Here is a 21,179-nt window from a genome sequence, read left to right on the forward strand (position 1 = left end):
GTGTATACGTCCTGCTAAGATTTGCTTTCCTAAAATGCATCACCTTACATTTATCTGAATTAAACTCCATCTGGCACTTCTCAGCCCATTGGCCCATCTGATCCAGATCCTGTTGTAATCTGAAGTAACCTTCTTTGCTGTCCACTACACCTCCAATTTTGGTGTCATCTGCAAACTTACTAACTGTACCTCTTGTGCTCACATCCAAATCATTTATGTAAATGACAAAAAGTAGAGGACTCAACACCGATCCTTGTGGCACTCCACTGGTCACAGGCCTCCAGTCTGAAAAACAATAGCACCCTCTGTCTTCCAACTTTGATCCAGTTCTGTATCCAAATGGCTAGTTCTCCCTTTATTCCATGAGATCTAACCTTGCTAATCGGTCTCCCATGGGGAACCTTGTCGAACGCCTTACTGAAGTCCATATAGATCACATCTACTGCTCTACCCTCATCAATCTTCTTTGTTACTTCTTAAAAAAACTCAATCAAGTTTGTTAGACATGATTTCCCACGCACAAAGCCATGTTGACTATCCCTAATCAGTCCTTGTCTTTCCAAACACATGTACATCCTGTCCCTCAGGATTCCCTCCAACAACTTGCCCACCACTGAGGTCAGGCTCACTGGTCTATAGTTCCTGGCTTGTCTATACTGCTCTTTTTAAACAGTGGCATCACGGTTGCCAACCTCCAGTCTTCCAGCACCTCACCTGTGACTATCGATGATACAACTATCTCAGCAAGAGGCCCAGCAATCACTTCTCAGGCAATAATATCCAAACCCATGACCACTTCCATGGGAATACCGCCACCTACAAGTTCCTGTCCAAACCACTCAGTATCCTAACTTGGAGGCACTTGGTCTATGTGCAGCAAATGGACTGCAGTGGTTCAAGAAGACAGATCACCACCACTAGGGATGGGGAGAAAAATGCTGGCCCAGTCGGTGGCATCCATTTTCCCTAAATTAAGTTTAAAAAGAGGCAGGAAGTGGAAAGGAAACCCAATACTACTTGACTCATGAGCTGAGGACAATTTAAAATCAGGTGAGCAAGCAATTATTGAAAAGACCTCTGGATCTTGTCACCAAAAAGAAAAGCTAATTAAAAATAGTGCATTTTGTTTAGCTCTACATAGAGCTAGTTTAGCACTCCTCCTGTCTCTATAGTCAAAGTGTCCAGGATGCTGCTAAGTCCTATCAGACCCCATTTCTGATTTCCTACCTCACTAACCACTCACCAGCCTACCTCTGGTGTTTCCCCCCCCCCCCCCCCCCCCCCCAGTTTCTTCCCTGCTGGTGCATGGTCTTTTGGGTTACCAATAGACCAAGTTTACCTGTTTTTTTTTATCCACAGCAGTCACTCTCACTAATTTCCAGACCCATAGTGACATCTCTAAAATAAAATAAGCCATCACATGCTGCATTTTGTTATGGACCAGACCAGATTCAGTGAAAGATATATTGAAAAGGCAACCAAGACCCTAACTTTTTCTTATGTTAAAGGTAAATGTGTGGTGCTGTGTTTCAGATGTACTTCAATTGGTCAAACTATCAATGTTATGCAAAACACAAATTATTTGGACACAGTATTTTTAAAAAACAACAAAAGAAAAAGGAACTTGCAATAACTTAACTCTATCAGAAAACTTACTAGATTAATAGATTATTTTATCATTAACTGTTCCAATATAATAACATCCCATAAACATATCCTTGGGAAAAAGCAAATTTGCAAAACAGATCAACGTACATGCAATTCTTCAATAGAGGAGGGAAGAACATCAAAAGATAATTCTGAGTGAAAACTCAGAGAGTGTGTGTAGCAGCTGGTGAGATTCACTGCCTTCCAACCCTGTTGAGACTCCAACAAGAACTGCTGAAATCTAAACTAAAAATCCCTGGTTCTTTGATTTGAAGCTTGACCACACCCATTCAGGCTGCTTCTATTGTTCCAGCTTAAAACAAAAATACCCAATGTTTCACAAGTTGTTTATCTTCTCATAGACTGCTCAGTACTAGTCCCCCAGTCTCTCTGTAAAAGAAACCAGGACAAAACACACCTCTTAAGGCCATAGTATTGTCACAATTTTAAGTGGATGCATTCGTCTTCTGGAATGTGAAGGCCATTGTAAGTTTTGCTTAAAAAAACCTTCATAATATGGATAATTCAACCAAATATTTGTACAATTGTTGTTTTTGGATATGAGATGCACATATTTATATTAGTTGAAATGTAATCTGCTTCTTTAGTTTTAATGATTTGTTTTTGTTCTTTTTTCACCCTTTGCAGTCTAGAACATTCCTGTCACGATACTACAAGGACCACAATATTGAACTGTCCAAGCTGTTCTACAGACTGGGTCTGCCGTTGCCATCTTGGTTAAGGGAAGAGCTACAAAAAGTGATGAGATAGTTGTTGGAAAACTGGAAGCAAATCGCTATTATCCTCTTATCAGCCCCAACACACAGCACCCCCCATTAAGCCCACTCCTAAGCTAGGAGTGACTGCCAAAAAAAAACAACTTTCTACTATACCTCTACAAACAGAAAGTATTCTTTAATCTTTCCATGTGCTGGCATGTGGTATTGTGAAGCTGACAGCAGTCGAGAAAGTGTGGGTCAGCAGCCTATGGCTGAATTATATATGTTTAACTGGTGATATTTTGTGAGGATTCAGTCTGTGTCCCCCCCACCCCTTACATCTCCTCCTTTCTGAGGATTGAATGATGTATTGTAAAGATAGAAAAATGTGACTGTTTTTTTTTGTAAATGAAACCTGTACAGTGCTGGTTAACTGTCTGGTACCTACAGTGAAATAAATTGCACTATGTTACTTTTACTGCCATGCATATAAATTAAACTGAAATCATAATCTTGCTATTATAGATCTGTGTTTTAAAATCTCTGGAGTTTCCAATCCTTTTGATTTGTTTATTCAGTAAAGACAGTTTACACTGATTACAAACAACCCTCTATATAATTTGCCAATGTAATAAGTATCTTCTCCCTATGTTTGCTGTTGATGCAACAATCTCCTCAGAAGCTAACCTACTAACCCTCATGTAACCATGTCTGAGATGGAAGTGTTACTGATTAACAAAATAGTACTAAAGATCCGTGATGCCCCACTATAACTTGGGAACAGTATTTGGTTATATCGTGAATAAAAAATTATTCCATCTAAAGTAAAAATTCAACGAAAACATCAAAATAAGTACAGGCGTGCAAACTTTTAGCAGCTGCTGGTGAAACACTTCCTTCTCTGTCAGGGCAGAAATGACTCTCAAAAAGTGAGCGGTATAGAATTTGCAATATAGCATCTACGTATCTGTGCCATCTCTCTGAGCCATGTGCGATCAATGTATCCCCACCCCTTTTCTCTCTCAGATATAATTGAAGGATTATACAGAAGGCTACTGGATATACATTTTGGTTATATGTCTGTATAGAAGGACAAGATGTGAATGTGAGCATTACAGAAAAGAAGATGATTGTGCGTGCTCCTACAACATGTAGGTTTGGCCTGTGATCACATATGACTTACTCAGATACAAAAGAAATGGAAAACTCTATCTCTTTGGCATCTTTAGTGGTGAACTTGGTTGCTTTGATGAAGAGTTCCTTGAAAACAAGCAATGTAAGAAGTGAAACCTATCATAGGGAGATTTTTCTCTGCTTGTGGTAAACATACAGAAGACATGCAGTATGACTGTCCTGAAAAGTTACTGCATGGTTACTTGTCATGCATCCCCCAAACTGGCAAAGCAAAACATATGTATAGTTGACTGCTTGGCAATCTGGAGATGAGACACTAGGTTGTACAGTTGGCTCATTAAGTAACTTCAGCAGCAGTGGAAGTATCTTAGATGGAAAATGTTAGCATGAGGCAACACCAGAGAGCAGCAGGTAATAAGACTGCTAACCTACAATGAATATATAAAATGTAAAATGTGTCAGATGGAAAGACCATAAATAACTGCCAGAGAAATGTTTCTAAAGCTCAGTCCAGTTCTTTCTGACGGCAGCTGAGGACCCCTTTAAGGATAGTTGAAATTGGAACACAGCTTTCAACTTGTAATGCCCTTGGTTGGTGAATTACAGCAGGAACTGGTGATATGCAGGAGGACAGTGACAAATTTAGTCTAAATTACACCATGTCTCCCTATCTACATATACCCATGAAGATCCTGCCTGGAGCTGACCACTTGATTTCAAACCCATCCAAAAATTGCCAGATAAACAGCAATAAGTTGGTGGTGCGTTAGCTGACATTGCCTTGAACACAAATCGGGCAGTAGGAAAATGGATAATACTCCCATTTTGTTTCAAAAGTCTCTAGAAATTTCTTTGTTCAAAGATCCATGAACTGTTTCATCTGGACTGCAAGTAAAAATGATGACATTGCCCTTCACTGATCCTTCCCAATATTCTCCAGTTTTTCTTCATTAAGTAACAGCAACAGCACAGAGCTATTTGTAGATCCGTAATTAGTGTTTCAAAGTGGTCCCTAAATTGATGTTGGTATTTTCACACTCGTAATGCACTCCAGGGAAATAATGTTGCATTTATACCATGTACTTGTGCTGGGTTTGTGTTACACAAAGAGCAATTAATCAGCCACACAATTCCATTTCTCTCACAAATTCCAAAGTATATGAACCCTGCAGAAGAAACTTGTCGCACTTCAGGTTTCCAAGATGAAATGTTCTTCTGTTATCTGACCCAGAACTGTAGTGCTGCAGAAACAAATTCTCAGATAAGTAACTTGAACGCAAAACAGGTCAATTACCTTTGTGTACTTACTCTATTCCAGATCTATCATGAATGCCAGTTTAAACAACCAATGGTCGCATGGGTACAAGAATAATCTACAACACTCAAAATAGGTGTAGACTGTGAACTGTAGATGCTGACTATCATTGTTATGTGGTTTTTTTTTGCTTCAGGTATGTACATAATAGATGAATAAGAGATATCAAGTCTTTAACATTGGTACAGATTTTTGCCCTCAAGAAGATAACTACTAAATTAATCTGCTTCCGTCTCTGAGATTATTTTACAAAATACAGCTCTGATCAGCAGAGGAAGCAAATAAAATCATATGTCTTCAAACCACACAAATTTGCTTGGGCTGTAACAGGATGCGAGTTTCGAGCTATGTTTAAACATTTATTAAGCAAAAATTGTTTGACCAATAATGTTTATCAAATTGAAATTGGAAATGCTATCATGTTTTCTTTAACGTTATCAATATGCTTTGCATCAGTCACATGGTGAAACTATGATTTTGCTGGTCCCTAGTGTTGATGAGATTTATTTTTCACTCTGCTGCAGAATGTTGTGATGTGACACTTCAGTTGTTGGAGGAGGGAACACTGACGTTACCAGGAGTGATATTTTGCACAGTTAAGATAGGGACAAGATTAACAAAGAGGCAGTCATAGAGACAGTGCTGCAAACATTTTAGTTTTTTCATTGCTTTTAGCAATATCCTCTGGAGCAAAATGGAAATGTGAGTCTCCCACTGTAAACAAATAGAATGTGCATTGAAATCTGTAGGAGAACACATTGGCAATGGGGGCAGGAATGCTTCTGGGCTAGTAATCCATAGATCTGCACAAGAGCTCTAGGGATGAGATCAATTCAATTTAAATTCAATGAATAAACATAGAAAAATGCTTATCTTATTAATAATGATAAGGCAACTGGGTTGTAAAAACCTAATTAGTTCACTAATGCCCTTCAGGGCAGGAAATCTACCACCCTTATGTGTTGTAGCCTACGCGTGACTCCAGATCCACAGAAACAAAAGCAAAATAGTGTTCATGATGGAAATCTGAAATAGAAACAGAATTGTTGGAAAAGCTCAGCTAGTCTGGCAGCATCTGTAGGGTGAGAGAAATGGAGTGAACATTTTGAGTCGATTATGATTTTTTTTTCTTTGAACTGACTAGGAACTGCAGGTGTAGCAAATCACTCAGTTTTACCAAATACAAAAAAAATCATCATTGTCACTGACTGCCACTTTCTTAAGGGCAATGAGCAGTAGGCAATAAATGCTGGCTTTGCTAATGATGTTCAAATCCCAAGAGCAAAGACAAAGTAATTGTTATCGACTCCTCTATTACTCCAGTGTTGCACCGTTCAACTCATAGTTTAGTCCCTTGTTAGCAAAATACCACATTATCATATATTGGATTGCTTTTCAAATATGCATTGTGAGTGGGGTGTTCCATCTGTCAAAATATGCATCAGAATAACATGGGTGCACTGCATACAATTTTCCAATCTGCAATGCCAGTGAGTGAGATTTCCCCAAGCAAAAGAACAAACTCATAGAAACAACTTTCATAATATTAATCCCAGTAGAAATAATACAGGTTGGCACACTTACAGACTGGCATTACTGCCCAAGGAGTAACTTTATATCTATTTATATATTTTGCTGCTTATAAACTGAGCCTTCCAATTTTTATGTGTCATTATTTTAACAGCATTAATCTTAATTGTCTGACTAATTTATTGTCTCATTCATGTTGAAGAAAATAAAAGCTACAAAGTTCTTTTAAAATTTGTAAAATTGGCATGTGATACTTTCGCTGACTCAAATGAGCATGCATCAGCCAGTTCAGTCAATCTTAAAAAAGCACTTTTTAAATATGATTTCACTAAACAATGAAAATTTAGAAATGATATAGTCTTTCTAAAACATATTCAGATTTAATGCCAACAACTTTCGTTTTATAGCAACTTTGATGTAGTATAATTCTGCACATTTCTTAAATGAAGCACATTTTGAGTAATTTTAAGGTCCTGCAGGTGAGGGTCCATTTCCATAGAAATTATTGTCATAACATTAATGCATCCTATCCCTTACTCATACTCCTTGAAGTGTGAAGACAGAAATAATCACATCATCTCTATTTACAAGCCTCTAAATTTTGATCAATAAGTAAAGATGTAATAATAATTTCAAAGTGGATAAGGAACATTTCATTTGCATTGTCATTTTCGCGTGATCTTTTGGTTTAATTTGATACATTTTCCAGAATCATAGAGTGTGTGTGTATGTTAGTTTGTTTAAAATGTATTTTGTCATGTATTTTTATTTTCATGCAATGGCAGAATACAATTATGATGTTGAATTGTTGTAGTTTTAATCCATTACCAAAATAATATAATTGAGTTTTATTTTCTTGCTACAGTGTTTCTTTCTGCTGAAAAAACAATGTTATGTTAGCAGAGATTAAAAAAAAGATTGTCTGCAAATGTAGTTTAAGTACCTATCAAGTTACTTAACACTAGTTTATGTCCATGAATATTATATATACATGGCATAAAAAATAGCTGAGCATTCATCTGATAACAGCAGCAACAGTACTTTGCTGGTTTTGGTCTTACAATGACTCACTAATAATGTAACAGTTCAAAAATAGTTATTTTTGCAGTACCTGTCTTCCCACGATCTTCTTCAGAAGATGGCTGCCCATACAGCCATAGCCTGTCTCATCAGCCATGCATTTATAGCGAAGGTTTGAATAACTTCTTTAAGATTCATAAGAGAATTGACCATTCTGGTTCAGAACATGAGTCTTGCCATTAAAAGTGTTGTTCTATTATGTTTTATCTTTATCTCTTCATTGTTTTACAATTATTTCAACCTTCTTTAACATGTCAGTATCTCATAGAATTTGTTTTTAAACAAAAGAATATAACAATCGACTCATTGAAAATTATTTGGAAAAAGATCTTAAATGTGAGTTTTGCCAATCAACCAAAAATGATGTAACCAGTGGGAGAGATGACAGATTTCAGCTTTAGATGGGGATGAATCAATTTACACATGTGGAACATATGTTGGTGAGGGTCAAATATAAACTTCTGTACCCATTAATCATTCAAACCTTTCCTCCAAAACAAAACTTATTGTGCACTGGAACATCTGGAAAAAGGTCGGTCAGTACTTTGAACCTGTTCAGCCATTCAATTAGATCAAATTTAATGTGTAGCCAACCCCCATTTAAACAAACTTGCTCCATACTCTTTGATACTCTTATCTATCCAAGATTTAAGAATTTCAGCCTTAAAACTTTTAATTGACTCATTACTCAGTCTTTTGTGCGAAATAATCAATTGCCTTTGTATGACAGTCTGTATCTTGATGGTCACTCCTCAGTGGCCTGTATATAAATATAAAATTATGCCCTCTTCTTCTGGATTTCTCCATAGAGGAAATATTTATTTATATCAACCATTTTTGTTTTTGTTTCAAATCCTTTTATTGTTTTCAGCACCTCAATGAAGTCAACCCTCAACCTCAAATCAGGACAAGCTGCATCTAGGCAACAATTAATTTGGCTCTTTAACCTTTCTAAGAGTTCTAGTGAAGCTGTGCTCCATCTCTTTTAAAGCCAATATATCCCTCCCAAGAAAACATACTGCAGATGTTGAAAATCTAGAATGTAAACAAAAATTACTGCAAATGTAAGTCAAGCAGCCTGACACACCAAGTATTTCCAGCCTATTCTGCTTGTATAACTGTCCTGACTTTCAGAGCCCAAACTGGAGGCTATACACCACCTGGGATCTGACCAAAGCTCTGTAAAACTGAAGCATCACTTCCAAATTTCTGAATACCCAACACGACATTGTTGGTGATCGAGTAAATGTGGGTAAATGCTTGAAAGTGACGTGAAATGTTATCACTGTTTCCATTGATAAATGTTGGTATAGAGTCAAGGTCCTGGTGATCGACAATATTATGATTGAAAAGGGTACATTGGAGAATATGAGATAAATCTGGGTGTTTCAATGCCCCCCCACCCCGCAACCCACACAAGCTTCATTTCAAGCCTAAGACTTGTAAGAGGCAAGACAGAGAGAAAGAACAGGAGAGTTATTTTGAAAATGTGGAGAAGAATGGTTTAAGTCAGGACACTGAATAATAATTCTTAAGCAATTTACCTATTTGCTGCTCCCTTTCAGGAACATCAATTGCAAGGTCTTTTCCCAAATGTAATTCCCTTATTAATAATCCTCTAATACAGATGTTCATTCTGCCCAACACATTTGATATTGCAATGAATTTGTTGCTGTTATCTGAATGGCCAATATTTTGTTAATGGCCAAAAAGTGTAAACAATTTCACTTTGGCTTTGATTGTTTTGTCAAAAGCTGAGTTATATTTTTTAAACATTGTAAATTTGACTTTGTATTAGGTGGCAGTTTTAAAATTCCTGTCAGAACGAACAAGTGCAGAATGACTTGGGTGTCTTCTAGTGACAGATCAGTGCTGCTGTGTGGTGGTCCTGTTTGTTTTATTATTGCCAATGGTTTAGCAACACAGTTATTGACAACAACATGATGTATTTGCGAAACTGCAAACAACGGAATCGAACGTAAAGTGGATCTAACATTAAAAGGGGAAGTAGGACCCTCTGGTGAGAGAGTGGAGTTAGACTAACATTCATAGGTTACAATTCCACTTCCAATATCAGTACATAAGTACTGAGTATAAATCCATGTATTGGATCTGTCAATCATTTCCTGCATTCCAAAGCCTAGTACACTGTATAATGTGACTTGCTACAGAACATTTGTTGTCTTCAGTTGACCATAGAAGCTGGTGGAGTTGTTATGAATGGTTTTTTTTGTGACAACTATGGATTTTTTCTTCATATTTGCTTTGATCTTTATCTCTATCTCTTTTCAACCCGATGTTATTTTACTCTGAAGTAAATACAAATATTGTTCCAAATAGATTTGTGATATAGACAGCTTTTCACAATGACATATGTGTAATTCTGTTGCTGTCATTGACTAAAACTGAAAGTGTATGAGCAAAGTTGTTGGATTTTATATCAGCCAACATAATTAATTCCTTTGTTACATTTTTTCTTTGAATCTACATTCCAAATTCTTTGTTATATCTTCTAGCTTTGAGCTTCAGTGCCCTTTCAAGGCAGTTATATATTTGGACATGACATCTGATATACACAAATATGCTGTACAGAAAAATGTATATTTGCAGTCATTTCTGTGTGCTGGAAGAGTTGGGATCAACTCAAAATGTACTGTTGAGACCATCGGTGTAGCGCAAATAGTTGTATATGTACATTAGACTATCTGGAAGTCCATTCTGGTAATCTATTGATTTGTGAACAGCAGTTTAATAACCTGTATCTAGTTTGATGCTAAACAGCCTGTGTAAAATAAATAAATCAACTGTTCCATTTGACTCATTGTTTCTCATTTCTTTTTATTTAACTGCTTAGAAAATATATTGCAAATGACAATATTATCCAAATTACAATAATTTGAATTCACTATTATTTGATTGAGTGTAAAATATTGAACTGCAAAGTACAGCTCTCACTTTGTGGATTAGTTTTACAAGTAATTGAACAACGGAGACCATGTAGGTTCAGTCATCAATTTCAATGACCCTTAGAACAGGAGATGAAAATCAATCCTAAAAATAAGACAGATGTGGAGTACAGATGCTTAGGGACAGATGACAATGAATTTACAGAATAGTTAATAATGGAAGGGGGTTGTGTGAAAAAAAAAGTACATAAACTGATAAAGGCGATGAGAGAAAACAGAATAATAATAGTGGGGGATTTAGCTCGCTGCAAATTAATTAGCCAGAACAGCATGGTACGGTGGCATGGTGACTCAGTGGTTAGCACTGCTGCTTCGCGGCACCAGGGCCCCAGACTCGATCTTACCCTCGGGTGACTGTCAGTGTGCGTTTTCCCTGTGTCTGTGTAGGTTTCCTTTGGGTGATCTGGTTTCCTCCCACAGTCCAAAGATGTGCAGTTTGGTGGATTGGCCATGCTGCATTGCCCATGGTGTCCAGGAATGTGCAGGCACGGTGGGTTAGCCATGGGAAATGCAGGGTTACAGGGATAGGTTAGGGGGGTGGGTCTTAGGATGCTCTTCAGAGGGCTGGTGTGGACTTGCGATGAATGGCCTGCTTCCATACTGTAAGGATTCTATGATTCTGGTAGGGGTTGATAAAATATATAAAAGAATTTTTTTTTACATATGTACAAGACTCTTTTCTAACTCGGTAAATAAAAAAAATCCATTGGATTCTATTGGATTTAGAATTGGGAATATTCCAGAACAAATGGTAGAAGTAAAGCTAGGGCAACAGTGAAAAAAGTGATTGTAATACAATATGGCTTATGACAATAATTTAAGGACATAACATAACAATGACATGGGGCCATAGATTAGCGACAGCTGATTCCGAAGGCTTGATAATGCAGCAGAAAATAAAATGGACAACGTCATTGTCAAACAAGGATGTAGAATTACAATCAAAAACATTTAAAACAGTGTCAATAGTATCCAAGAAAATACAATTTGATAAAAAAAACTAAATACTAACAAATATAAACACTGATGTAATGGAAAGAAATTAGGGTGAGCAGAGAAATGGCATTAAGTGCATGGTCAGCAGGGGAATGCAGAATAAAGAAGAATATAAAGTGATTGAATACAAAGGGAGTCAAAAAGTAATTTGGAAGGCAAAGTTGAACTCCAATTTAAGTTAATGTGTGGACATGCAGACTCAGCTAATACTCAGTCCTATGCATTGTAAAGGTATTGCCTGACAGCAGTCTCAGTGAGGAGTAATTGAAATGTTTTAGGTGAACTCAAAGTGCTGTAAGGACTCTGCCAGCCAACACTCTGAGATGGATTTAATTTGAACAATACTACCACCTTTGGGGTCCTCATTTTCTTACCTTGAATGATTGTACCCACTGTCATCTTACCCCAACACCTTGGGGGTACCAAGCCCTTCCCACTTCACTCCTCTTTGCCCCAACCCAATTCCATAACCTCACTCATAACGGAATCTCTATTACCAGTCCTAAACCAACACAAGAGTCCATCTCCTGCTTGCCGCTTTTGTACCATAGAGTTTAACAAGGAGAACTGCTGACCTTTCAACTGGACAAAAAGCAGAGTGGTACAAATAACCTTTAATTGAGTGTGAAGTAGATGTAACCAACTTCTCATGCACCATAACTTAGCTTGAAGGGAAGACTTTATTAAAAACTGTTCATGTTAATGAGTATTCCTGGCATACAAATGTACTTTGAGAATTAACCCACCAGAGGCTGGTGTAATTTTCAATGCACTATCGAATTTATCACTGCATTTTAACCTGTTATTGGGAAACTGACATTTTGCAACCTACCTAATTAAATCTCCCTGTGGATTCTGAGAATCAGCACTATTGGACTGCATGTCATGATAGAAGAATAATACTTGGAGATAGTGAGGATTGCAGATGGTGGCAAGTCAGAGTCAATAAAGTGTGGAGCTGGAAAACGCACAGCAGGTCAAACAGCATCAGAGCAGCAGAGTCGACATTTCAGGTCAGGACTTTTTGCCAGGACTAATGAAAGGTCCCGACCTGAAACATCGACTCTCCTGCTCCTCTGATCCTGCTCGACCTGCTGTGCTTTTTCCAGCTCCACCCTTTATCAACTCAGAAAAATAATGCTGCCTTAATGTCTAGAATTGTAAATTTTCCTGCTCTCACACTCAATCTTTAGCATCCATCTGGAGTACAAAAAAAATTGTAAAATTTTGTTAAAATTCATATGGAGGTTGCCAACTTCTCCACCACTATTTCCAGCCCAGAAAGAAAATCTATGGCGCAGATGGAGGTCATTTGACTCTTTGTGATTGTTTTGGCACGAGGAATTATTCAACCTAATTCAATTTTCCAGTTCCTAATCTGTAGCCCAAAGATAAAGATGTTTCAAGTGGATATCCAAGTTTATTTTTACATGAGATGATTGTATTTCCCTCTAGCACCCTTTCATATAATAAGTTCCAGACCACCACTGCTCTCTGAATCAAAAAAGTTCTAATCAACTGCTGCCCACAACTTTTACAGATTACTTTAAATCTATTCTCAGTGGTTATCTCTGATAATGAAGAGATCCCCTTTATGCCACTCAAATGAACTTCCTCTAACCCCCTTTGTTCCAAAGGCAACACCACATTTCCTCTTAAGCCTTTGTAAATAGGGTGGCATGGTGGCTCTGTGGTTAACACTGCTATTTCACAGCACCAGGGACCTGGGTTTGATTCCCACCTCCGGCCACTGTCTGTGTGGAGTTTGCATGTTTTCCCTGAGTCTGTGTGGGGTTTCCTCCGACAATCTGAAGATGGGCAGGTTTGGTGAATTGGCCATACTAAATTGCCCATAATGTTAGGTGCACTAGTCAGGGGTAAATGTAGGAGAATGGGTCTGGGTGGGTTACTGTTTGAAGGATCGATGTGGACTTGTTGGCCAAATGACCTGTTTCTATACTGTAGGGACATTAATCATAACTACCTTTTTTTACCTGACCTTCAGAGATCTGTGGATGTGAATTGCAAGACCCCCGTTTCTGTATATTTTTCAATACTCTTCCACCTTGCCTTTTTTGCCTTTTCTAAATCCTACCTCAATCTTCTTTGGATCACATTCCATTTGCCAATGTTCTGATCTTCTGACCAATCCATTGATATCACCCTGTAATCTAGAGTTTTCTTCCTCAGTAGCAACATTGTTGATTTGTGTCATCTGCAATCTTCTCAAACCACCATATTTAAATCAAAACCATTGATACACATGATGAACAGCAAGGGAGTTTGTACTGAGCCTTATGAAATCCAATTTAAAACAATCACTCACTCTCAATATAACAAGGAGGACAGAGTGATGATATGCACATTATGCTTTTTTTAATGAAATAGATGCACGGGAAAAATACAAAAATTTTTTACAGGAATGATATCAGATTTGTGAGGTTATAGTTCCCAGGAAAGAAGGTTGAGTGGTGATCTAATACAGGTTTTTTAAAATTATTAAACATGGACAGAACAGTTTATAAATCTCAAATGAATGAGACTGCACAACTGATCCTCGTCAAAATCCCTGTAAAATGTCTCACATCAATTTTTTTTATTCATTCATGGGATATGGACATCACTGGCGAGGCCAGCATTTATTGCCCATTCCCAATTGCCCAGAGGGTAGTCAAGAGTCAACCACAAGGTATTCCATAACTAGAGGCAATGGCCTAGTGCTATTATTGCTGGATTGTTAATGTAGAGACTCAGGTAATGTTCTGGGACCCAGGCTTGAATCCTGCCATGGCAGATGATAGAATTTGAATTCAATAAATATTTGGAATTAAGAGTCTAATGGTGACCATGAATTGATTATTGAAAAATAACCCATCTGGTTCACAAATGCCCTTAAAGGAAGGGAACTGCCAGTCTTACCTGGTCTGGCCTACATGTAACTCCAGACCCACAGCAATGTGGTTGACTCTTAACTGCCCTCTGGGATGGGCAAGAACTGCTGGCCTAGCCATTGACACCCTCATCCTGTGAATGAGTAAAAAAGACATGGAACAAACTTGTTAATTGCTGACCACAATTCTTCTAGTTAGACCAGGCAATGGTTTTCCTCTACCACACGAGACTGAACAGACCCTGTAGTTTCCTACACATAGAAGACTGAGACACCATGAGTAGCAGCTAACTTCAAAGTGAGCTGGAATACTCATAAAACATGTTTGGCAATGGTGTGAATGTGATTTGATTGCTCATACAACACATAGTGAGCACCACTGTGGGGCCTTTAAACTCAGTCTAGGTTCCTGCTCATGGTTCACAGATAACAGCAGGGAAGAGTTGGAGGTTTATGAACTCTATAGAAGGAACCCTTGTGGCAATCCGAAATGAGGAGGAATACTCTAGTGAATGGTAAAGATATTTCAGACCTAGTAAGAGATCCATTGCAACAAGAGAGTTAGCCTCTCTCTGGAGAAGGACAATTAATAACACAAAAGCACATACAGACTGCATCACAGCCTGTGGGAGTAAGAGTGATCCAAGGTGAGTGTTTAGCTGTGAGCAAACAGACATCAGAGGCTTTGTGAGTAAAGGTTAAAGGATCTTGTGGGTCAGGGGTAACTTAATTGGTGCAGTAATTCAGGCTACAAAAGTGAGAAGGAGGAATGATGGTCTTTTAGGGGAGGTGGCCACATTCAGTCAAAGGAACCATCCGATCTCAATTCAGGCATTGACCACAGTTAGTGTAACATTTCGTTCAGTGCTGGTGCAGGGATCCATGTTCTTCCAGTCCTGGAGTTAGACCACAGTCATATGAGGTCCAGCCAATCCAAGCATTACAAGTCAGAGAGTCAAGGAGCTGTACAGGAATCAGTCAGGGAGCTTGACCAGCCTCCCCAGCGGCTCTCCTCATGCATCGGTGTGGGGGTGGGCCACAGTCAGACCTTGGGTGTGGGCACCATGTACCAAGGAGGAGGGGGTTAACAGGAGGCATTCCATGCTGTGTTGGCGAAGGTGGGGTTTGGAGCCATTATGCATAAGATAGGTGCAGGAGGAAACTCTACATAAGGGTGGCATATGGTACAATATGGGAAGGCACAGGATACAGCAGGAGGGTGTTTTTTACAAACCTCTTGCTTTATTGGAGGCATGGGGGTACAGGGGACATTAATAAAAGGCATGACAAGCTGGTGTGCCAGGGTCTAAGGGTGAGAATAGGGGAAATAGGTGAATATAAGGGTTGTATGGGAGATGGGAAGCTGATGGAGTTGTCAGGGACTGCTAACCCAGAAAGGTACCAGAAGAATGGGGGTTATAGTGTTCATAACTTTCAGGTGGAGCCTGCAATCACTCTTCGGAGTATGAGCTGGAAAGGGGGGTGCCATCTGTCAGGGAGAAACTGAGGACTGCAGATGCTGGAGATCAGAGCTGAAAATGTGTTGCTGGAAAAGCGCAGCAGGTCAGGCAGCATCCAAGGAGCAGGAGAATTGATGTATTGTGGGATTCCTGAAGAAGGGCTCATGCCCAAGATGTCAATTTTCCTGCTCCTTGGATGTTGCCTGACACCTGCTGCGCTTTTCCAGCAACACATTTTCAGCAGCTGCCATCTGTCACCAGATCTCAAATGTGCAGTAAGAATGATCGATGGCTGCCAACACACTCAAAATGGGCATCATAAGTTTGTTTGTTTCATCAGTAGGGGTGGGATATACTTACACATGGAAAGACACATAAATCAGGAGCAGAAGTTGACCTGTTGGCACCTTGAGCCTGCTCTGCAATTCAGTAAGGCTGTTCTGTTTCTGTTTTGAATTCCACTTTTTCCGATAACTCCTGATTCAAATTCCTGACAAGAATCTATCTGCTCCATCTTAGAAATTATAAATATTTAAAGACATTCATTGCCTTCTGAGACAGAGTATTCAAAAATCCAACAATCGGCTGAGAGAAAGGAATCTCTCCTCATCTCTATACTGAAATGAAACTACCCTCTAAAGAGTGCCCCCTAATTCTGGACTGACCCACAGGAGGAGACATCCTTCTCACAAACACTTCTCAAGACCATTCAGGATCTGATTCACTTCAATCAAGTCATGCCATTCATTCTTCTCAACTCCAACGTAAACAAGCCCTGTCTGTCCAAATAATTTTTCTGAAACAAACTACTCCTTCTCGTTTTCAGTCTAATACACCATCTCTAGTCCACTTTCAATTTACATCCTGCCTTAAATCAGGAGACCAAAGCTGCACACAATATTTGAAACATGGTCTCACCAATGGATAACATACTCACTTTTATGTTCAATTCCTCTCATAGTGAATTATTATCCCATTAGCCATGGAATTCAGCAGTCATTCTCCATTTAGGTAACAATCTGTTTGTTTATTCTTCCTGCCAAAGTGAATAACTTCACATTTTTCCACATTGTATTTGGCAGATTTTCACATATTCACTCAACCTATCTTTTATCTTCCTCACATCATACCTTCCTACCAACATCGGTGTCAACTATGAATTTAGCTATCATGCCTTTACTTCTCTCACCTAAGTCAATGATGTACATTGAATAAAGTTGGGACTCCTGTCAGACAAATCTCATTACATCCTGTCAAACAAAGACACTATCTGTTCTCTGCCAGCCAACCAATCTTCTATCCATGTTCATTGGTTACCCTTACACCATGAGTTTTTTATTTTCTGCAATAAACATTGATGTGGCCCGTTGTCAAGTAGCCTCTGGAAATCCAAACACAGACTATCTCCAGGTTTCCCTTTATTCATAGTGTTTGTTACTCATTCAAAGAATTCCAAATTGGTTAAACATGAATTCCCCTTGGTAAAACCATGCTGACTCTTCTATTACCTTGAGTTTTTTTCTAGGTTTGTAGTTACAAACTCTTAAATAACCTATTCTAATACCGTCAATATGACAGACGTCATTCTAAATGGACTATAGTTGATAGTCCCTTCCTGAAAAGAGTGGCTTTAAAATTCCTGATTCTAGAGAATTTTGGAAATTTAACACCATGACATCTGTTACCTCATTACCAACCTCTTTTAAAACTCTACAATGAAGTCCATCTAACCCAGAGACTTAACAAACTGTCACTTCATCAGTTTATTCATTAGCGTGTCCTTAGTGGTTACAAATCCACCAAGTTCCTTTTTTCCTTCAACTTCCATTTTTGCAGGTATTACTGGATTTTTTTGTATCTTCCATCGTGAAAACAGAAGCAAAATATGTATTTGTTATATCCACCATTTCTATATTACCTATTGTTAACCCACCCACTTTCCCCAGGATTGGTGCTGAAGTAGAATCCATTTGTTGCACAAGTTTTAAGTCACAGATTCACTTCTTGGATCATTATTGCCTCTTTCCATGTGACTCAGCAAGTAATCCAGAAAAAAAATTACCTTTCTAATTTAGCACCTGAATTCTCATACTCTCTCAGCTGCAGAAGAGTCATTGGACCCAAAACATGTCTTCAGGTTCTCTCTCCATAGATGCTCCCAGATCTGCTAAGTTTCTTCAGTATTTTCTGATTTCATTTTAAACAATTTGTTAGTTCTGCCTAGCAGTGATGTGGAAGCTAACCATTAGGTATTCCCCTCCCTATTTCCAATTCTCCTCCAGCCCAGAGCATATATACCAATCCAAGGCAGACAACACAAGCTTCTGGACTCAGAATTTGTTGTTGCAGCATCAATCCCCTTCACAATACTGACCGCTACTACCGAGCGGTCTCCCCAATTTCTTTTCTCTCCCCAATTGAAAGCCATCCTCTACCAAGGTGTCATGGGCCAGTTAGTTACTCCACCCTGCAGCTCTCTTTCTCAAGCTGAGGAAACCTCAGACCTGTTGGAGAATTGCAAAGGCTGAGACTCTTGCAACCCTGACCATTGTCTCCTCCTACCTGCCTCACTAACAGGCACACACTCCTGTTCCTGATCACCATCCAAATCAACAGATCCTGGCCTCAGGGTTGTGACCATCTCCTGGAATAAAATGCTCACATAATGTTTCCTCTACCTCATACACTGCGGTGTCGGCAGCTCAGCCTCCAACTCAATAACTCTGAGCTGAAGGTTCTGTAACTGCAAGCATTTACTGCAGTTATATTTGATCAATGGCATCCTGAAGGTCCCAAATTCTGCAATCACCTGTCTTGTCATTTATAATAAGCATGAATTAATAAATAACTGCTAAATAATTAATGGATAATTAATACAATGTACACTTCACAAAATATTTTAGTGCAGCCTAAAACTTGATAAAGGAATGTATTACGTACAGTCCTGATAAAACTTACTAGACTGAATCCTACCATTTTTGGGTAAGTCCAAGTTGTGTTAAGTTTTGTTTTGGAGGGATTTATGCCACAGGACTGAGAAAGTTGTCTCACTATATCTTACCAAACTCACTGCATTAATGTCTAGATTAGGGTGGCGCTGGAAAAGCACAGCAGGTCAGGCAGCATCCGAGAGGCAAGAAAATCGACATTCCGGGCAAAAGCCCTTCATCAGGAATGAAGGCAGGGAGCCTGCGGGGTGGAGAGATAAATGGAAGGGGGTTGGGGCTGAGGAGAAGGTAGCCAAGAGTACAATAAGTGAATGGAGGTGGGGATGAAGGTGATTGATCGGAGAGGAGGGTGGAGCGGATAGGTGGGAAGGAAGATTGGCAGGTAGGCAGAGTTTCAGGGCAGAGGAGATGATTGGGGGGAGGGTTGTAGTGAGAGAGAGAGACTCACTGAGATACTTCTGGAGAGAGGAGAAGAACTTCTTCAAGGGAGGCATCCTTGCAAGAGGATTTTCAGTCAGGTTAAAATACCTACACCACCCCTGTTGTGTCAGTCATGTCTGATTCCAGCCATGTCTTATCATATCCATTCCCAAAACAACTCACCATTCAATGGATAGCCACTGAATGGACATCTATCCTGCAGTCACACCATTTTTGAACGATCGATGTGCACCCAGGTGGGGACTGGCACTCTGAGGCTGCCCTAATTACTCAAAGAAGGAATCTGAACACGTTGAAAAAGAGGAAGATGCACCATGATTCTTGAACAGGGACCTGGAGATTGTGGTCAAAAAGTGATGCAAAGTGGGGTGGGTGACATCCTTCCCTAGGACACTGCCATTTGAGGTCATGCCACTTGAGCCTGGTAGCCTTGTCCAAATTTGTGATCCAAGTTAGTGAAATACCCATGGCCCAGAGGAATGTCCAGCAATGCCTCAAGAAGGTAATGGACATTCTCTGTTCTGCGAGTGTAAGTGCCACCTTTCTTTTCTCTACCATCTCACACTCACTCTCTGCTACCGTAAACACACCCCACCAAGGTTCATGCTCTGCCACTCTCACTATTGCCTGTAACGTCTTCCCTCACTCACTCTAACTTACCCACACCCCTCCCTCCACCACCAACCTCACACGCCCTCCATTGCCTCCCTACTAACTCAGAACATCTCGCCACCTTTCACCAGTTGCCCTAGAAGCTTGCACTGACGTAATAAGGCCATAAGAACATAAGGCAAAAGACAGGTAATTACAGACCTATTAGCCTAACCGTGATCATGGGTAAAGTCCTGGAATCCATTGTGAAAGATGAGATTTCTGAATACTTGGAAGTTTACAGTGAAAAAGCCATTGTTAGAATTATGTCTAGGCCTCCAAACAGTAGGCAAGAGCTGGGGCACAAGATACACCAGGAGGTAGAAAAGAAATGTAAGAAAGGCAAAGTTACAATGATCATGGGGGATTTCAATATGCAGGTGGACTGGGAAAATCAGGTTGGCAGTGGATTGCAGGAAAAGGAATTTGTGGAATATCTACGAGATGTCCTTTTGGAGCAGTTTGTGGTGGAACCCCCTAGTGAACAGGCAATACTGGATTTAGTGTTGTGCAATGAGGCAGACTTGGTAAGAGAGCTGAAGATGAAGGAACTCTCAGGATTTGGAGATGCCGGCGTTGGACTGGGGTGTACAAAGTTAAACATCACATAACACCAGGTTACAGTCCAACAGGTTTAATTGGAAGCACTAGTTTTCGGAGCGCCGCTCCTTCATCAGGTGATTGTGAAGGACACAATTGTAAGGCACAGAATTTATAGTAAAAGTTTACAGTGTGATATAACTGAAATTATACATTGAAAAATAACTTGACTGTCTGTTGAGTCTTTCATCTGTTCAAATACCATGATAGTTTCACTTCTTTCATGTTTAAATCACAAAACCATTTTTTTAAAGTTGCATTCTCAGGTTAGCTGTAACAATGGGTGATAGCTAGACAATATGTTGAAGGTGTTAGACCCCTGTGTTCTCTGTCTATGCCATGATGTTTAGATTGACTCTAATCTTAAAAGTAAAATGCTGTTATCTCACTTTTTAGAAAAATAAAACATCCTCCCCACCCATTACCCCTATTGCAGTCATATCATACAGGATGCCAGACAAGAATGTGTACTTATTCTTTTAATAAATCCATTGCATACTGACTGACGGACAGGTTAGAAGGCACATTCTAACAGCAAGAAAGCCTCTAATCCTATAGATGGAGGTACAAAGTGTTGAGATTGTTCTATTGATCTGGAGTGACATACTGTGGTGTCTGCTTGTTAATAACATATAAAGGATTCTATTTATTCCTTTTTTTTCATTATGTTGTAATGTTACAATTCCGCATCCCTTTAACAGCTTTGGGCTCATGCTCCATTACCAGATGGATCATTTGTCATACAGCTGGTGATGTGAAGGAAGGTGACAGCTAATAGATGATGACAGTGTCATGTTGGCAA

At 39.3% G+C, this 21,179-nt stretch overlaps 1 protein-coding gene across 20 annotated transcripts in view; it reads left to right on the forward strand.

Annotated features, from left to right (window-relative positions):
• LOC140488060 (bifunctional heparan sulfate N-deacetylase/N-sulfotransferase 4-like) overlaps positions 1 to 10,242 on the forward strand; it is a 905,491-nt gene extending 895,249 nt beyond the window's left edge. For all 20 annotated transcript variants that reach the window (XM_072587776.1, XM_072587868.1, XM_072588796.1 and 17 more), the window contains one exon: positions 2,296 to 10,242. In XM_072587776.1, coding sequence (XP_072443877.1) covers positions 2,296 to 2,418 — 123 coding nt within the window. In that variant the 3' untranslated portion in view covers positions 2,419 to 10,242. The remainder of the gene's footprint in view (positions 1 to 2,295) is intronic.
• The last annotated feature ends 10,937 nt before the right edge of the window (positions 10,243 to 21,179 follow it).

Source organism: Chiloscyllium punctatum, chromosome 1, assembly GCF_047496795.1.
Source record: "Chiloscyllium punctatum isolate Juve2018m chromosome 1, sChiPun1.3, whole genome shotgun sequence".
Taxonomy (NCBI): Eukaryota; Metazoa; Chordata; class Chondrichthyes; order Orectolobiformes; family Hemiscylliidae; genus Chiloscyllium; species Chiloscyllium punctatum.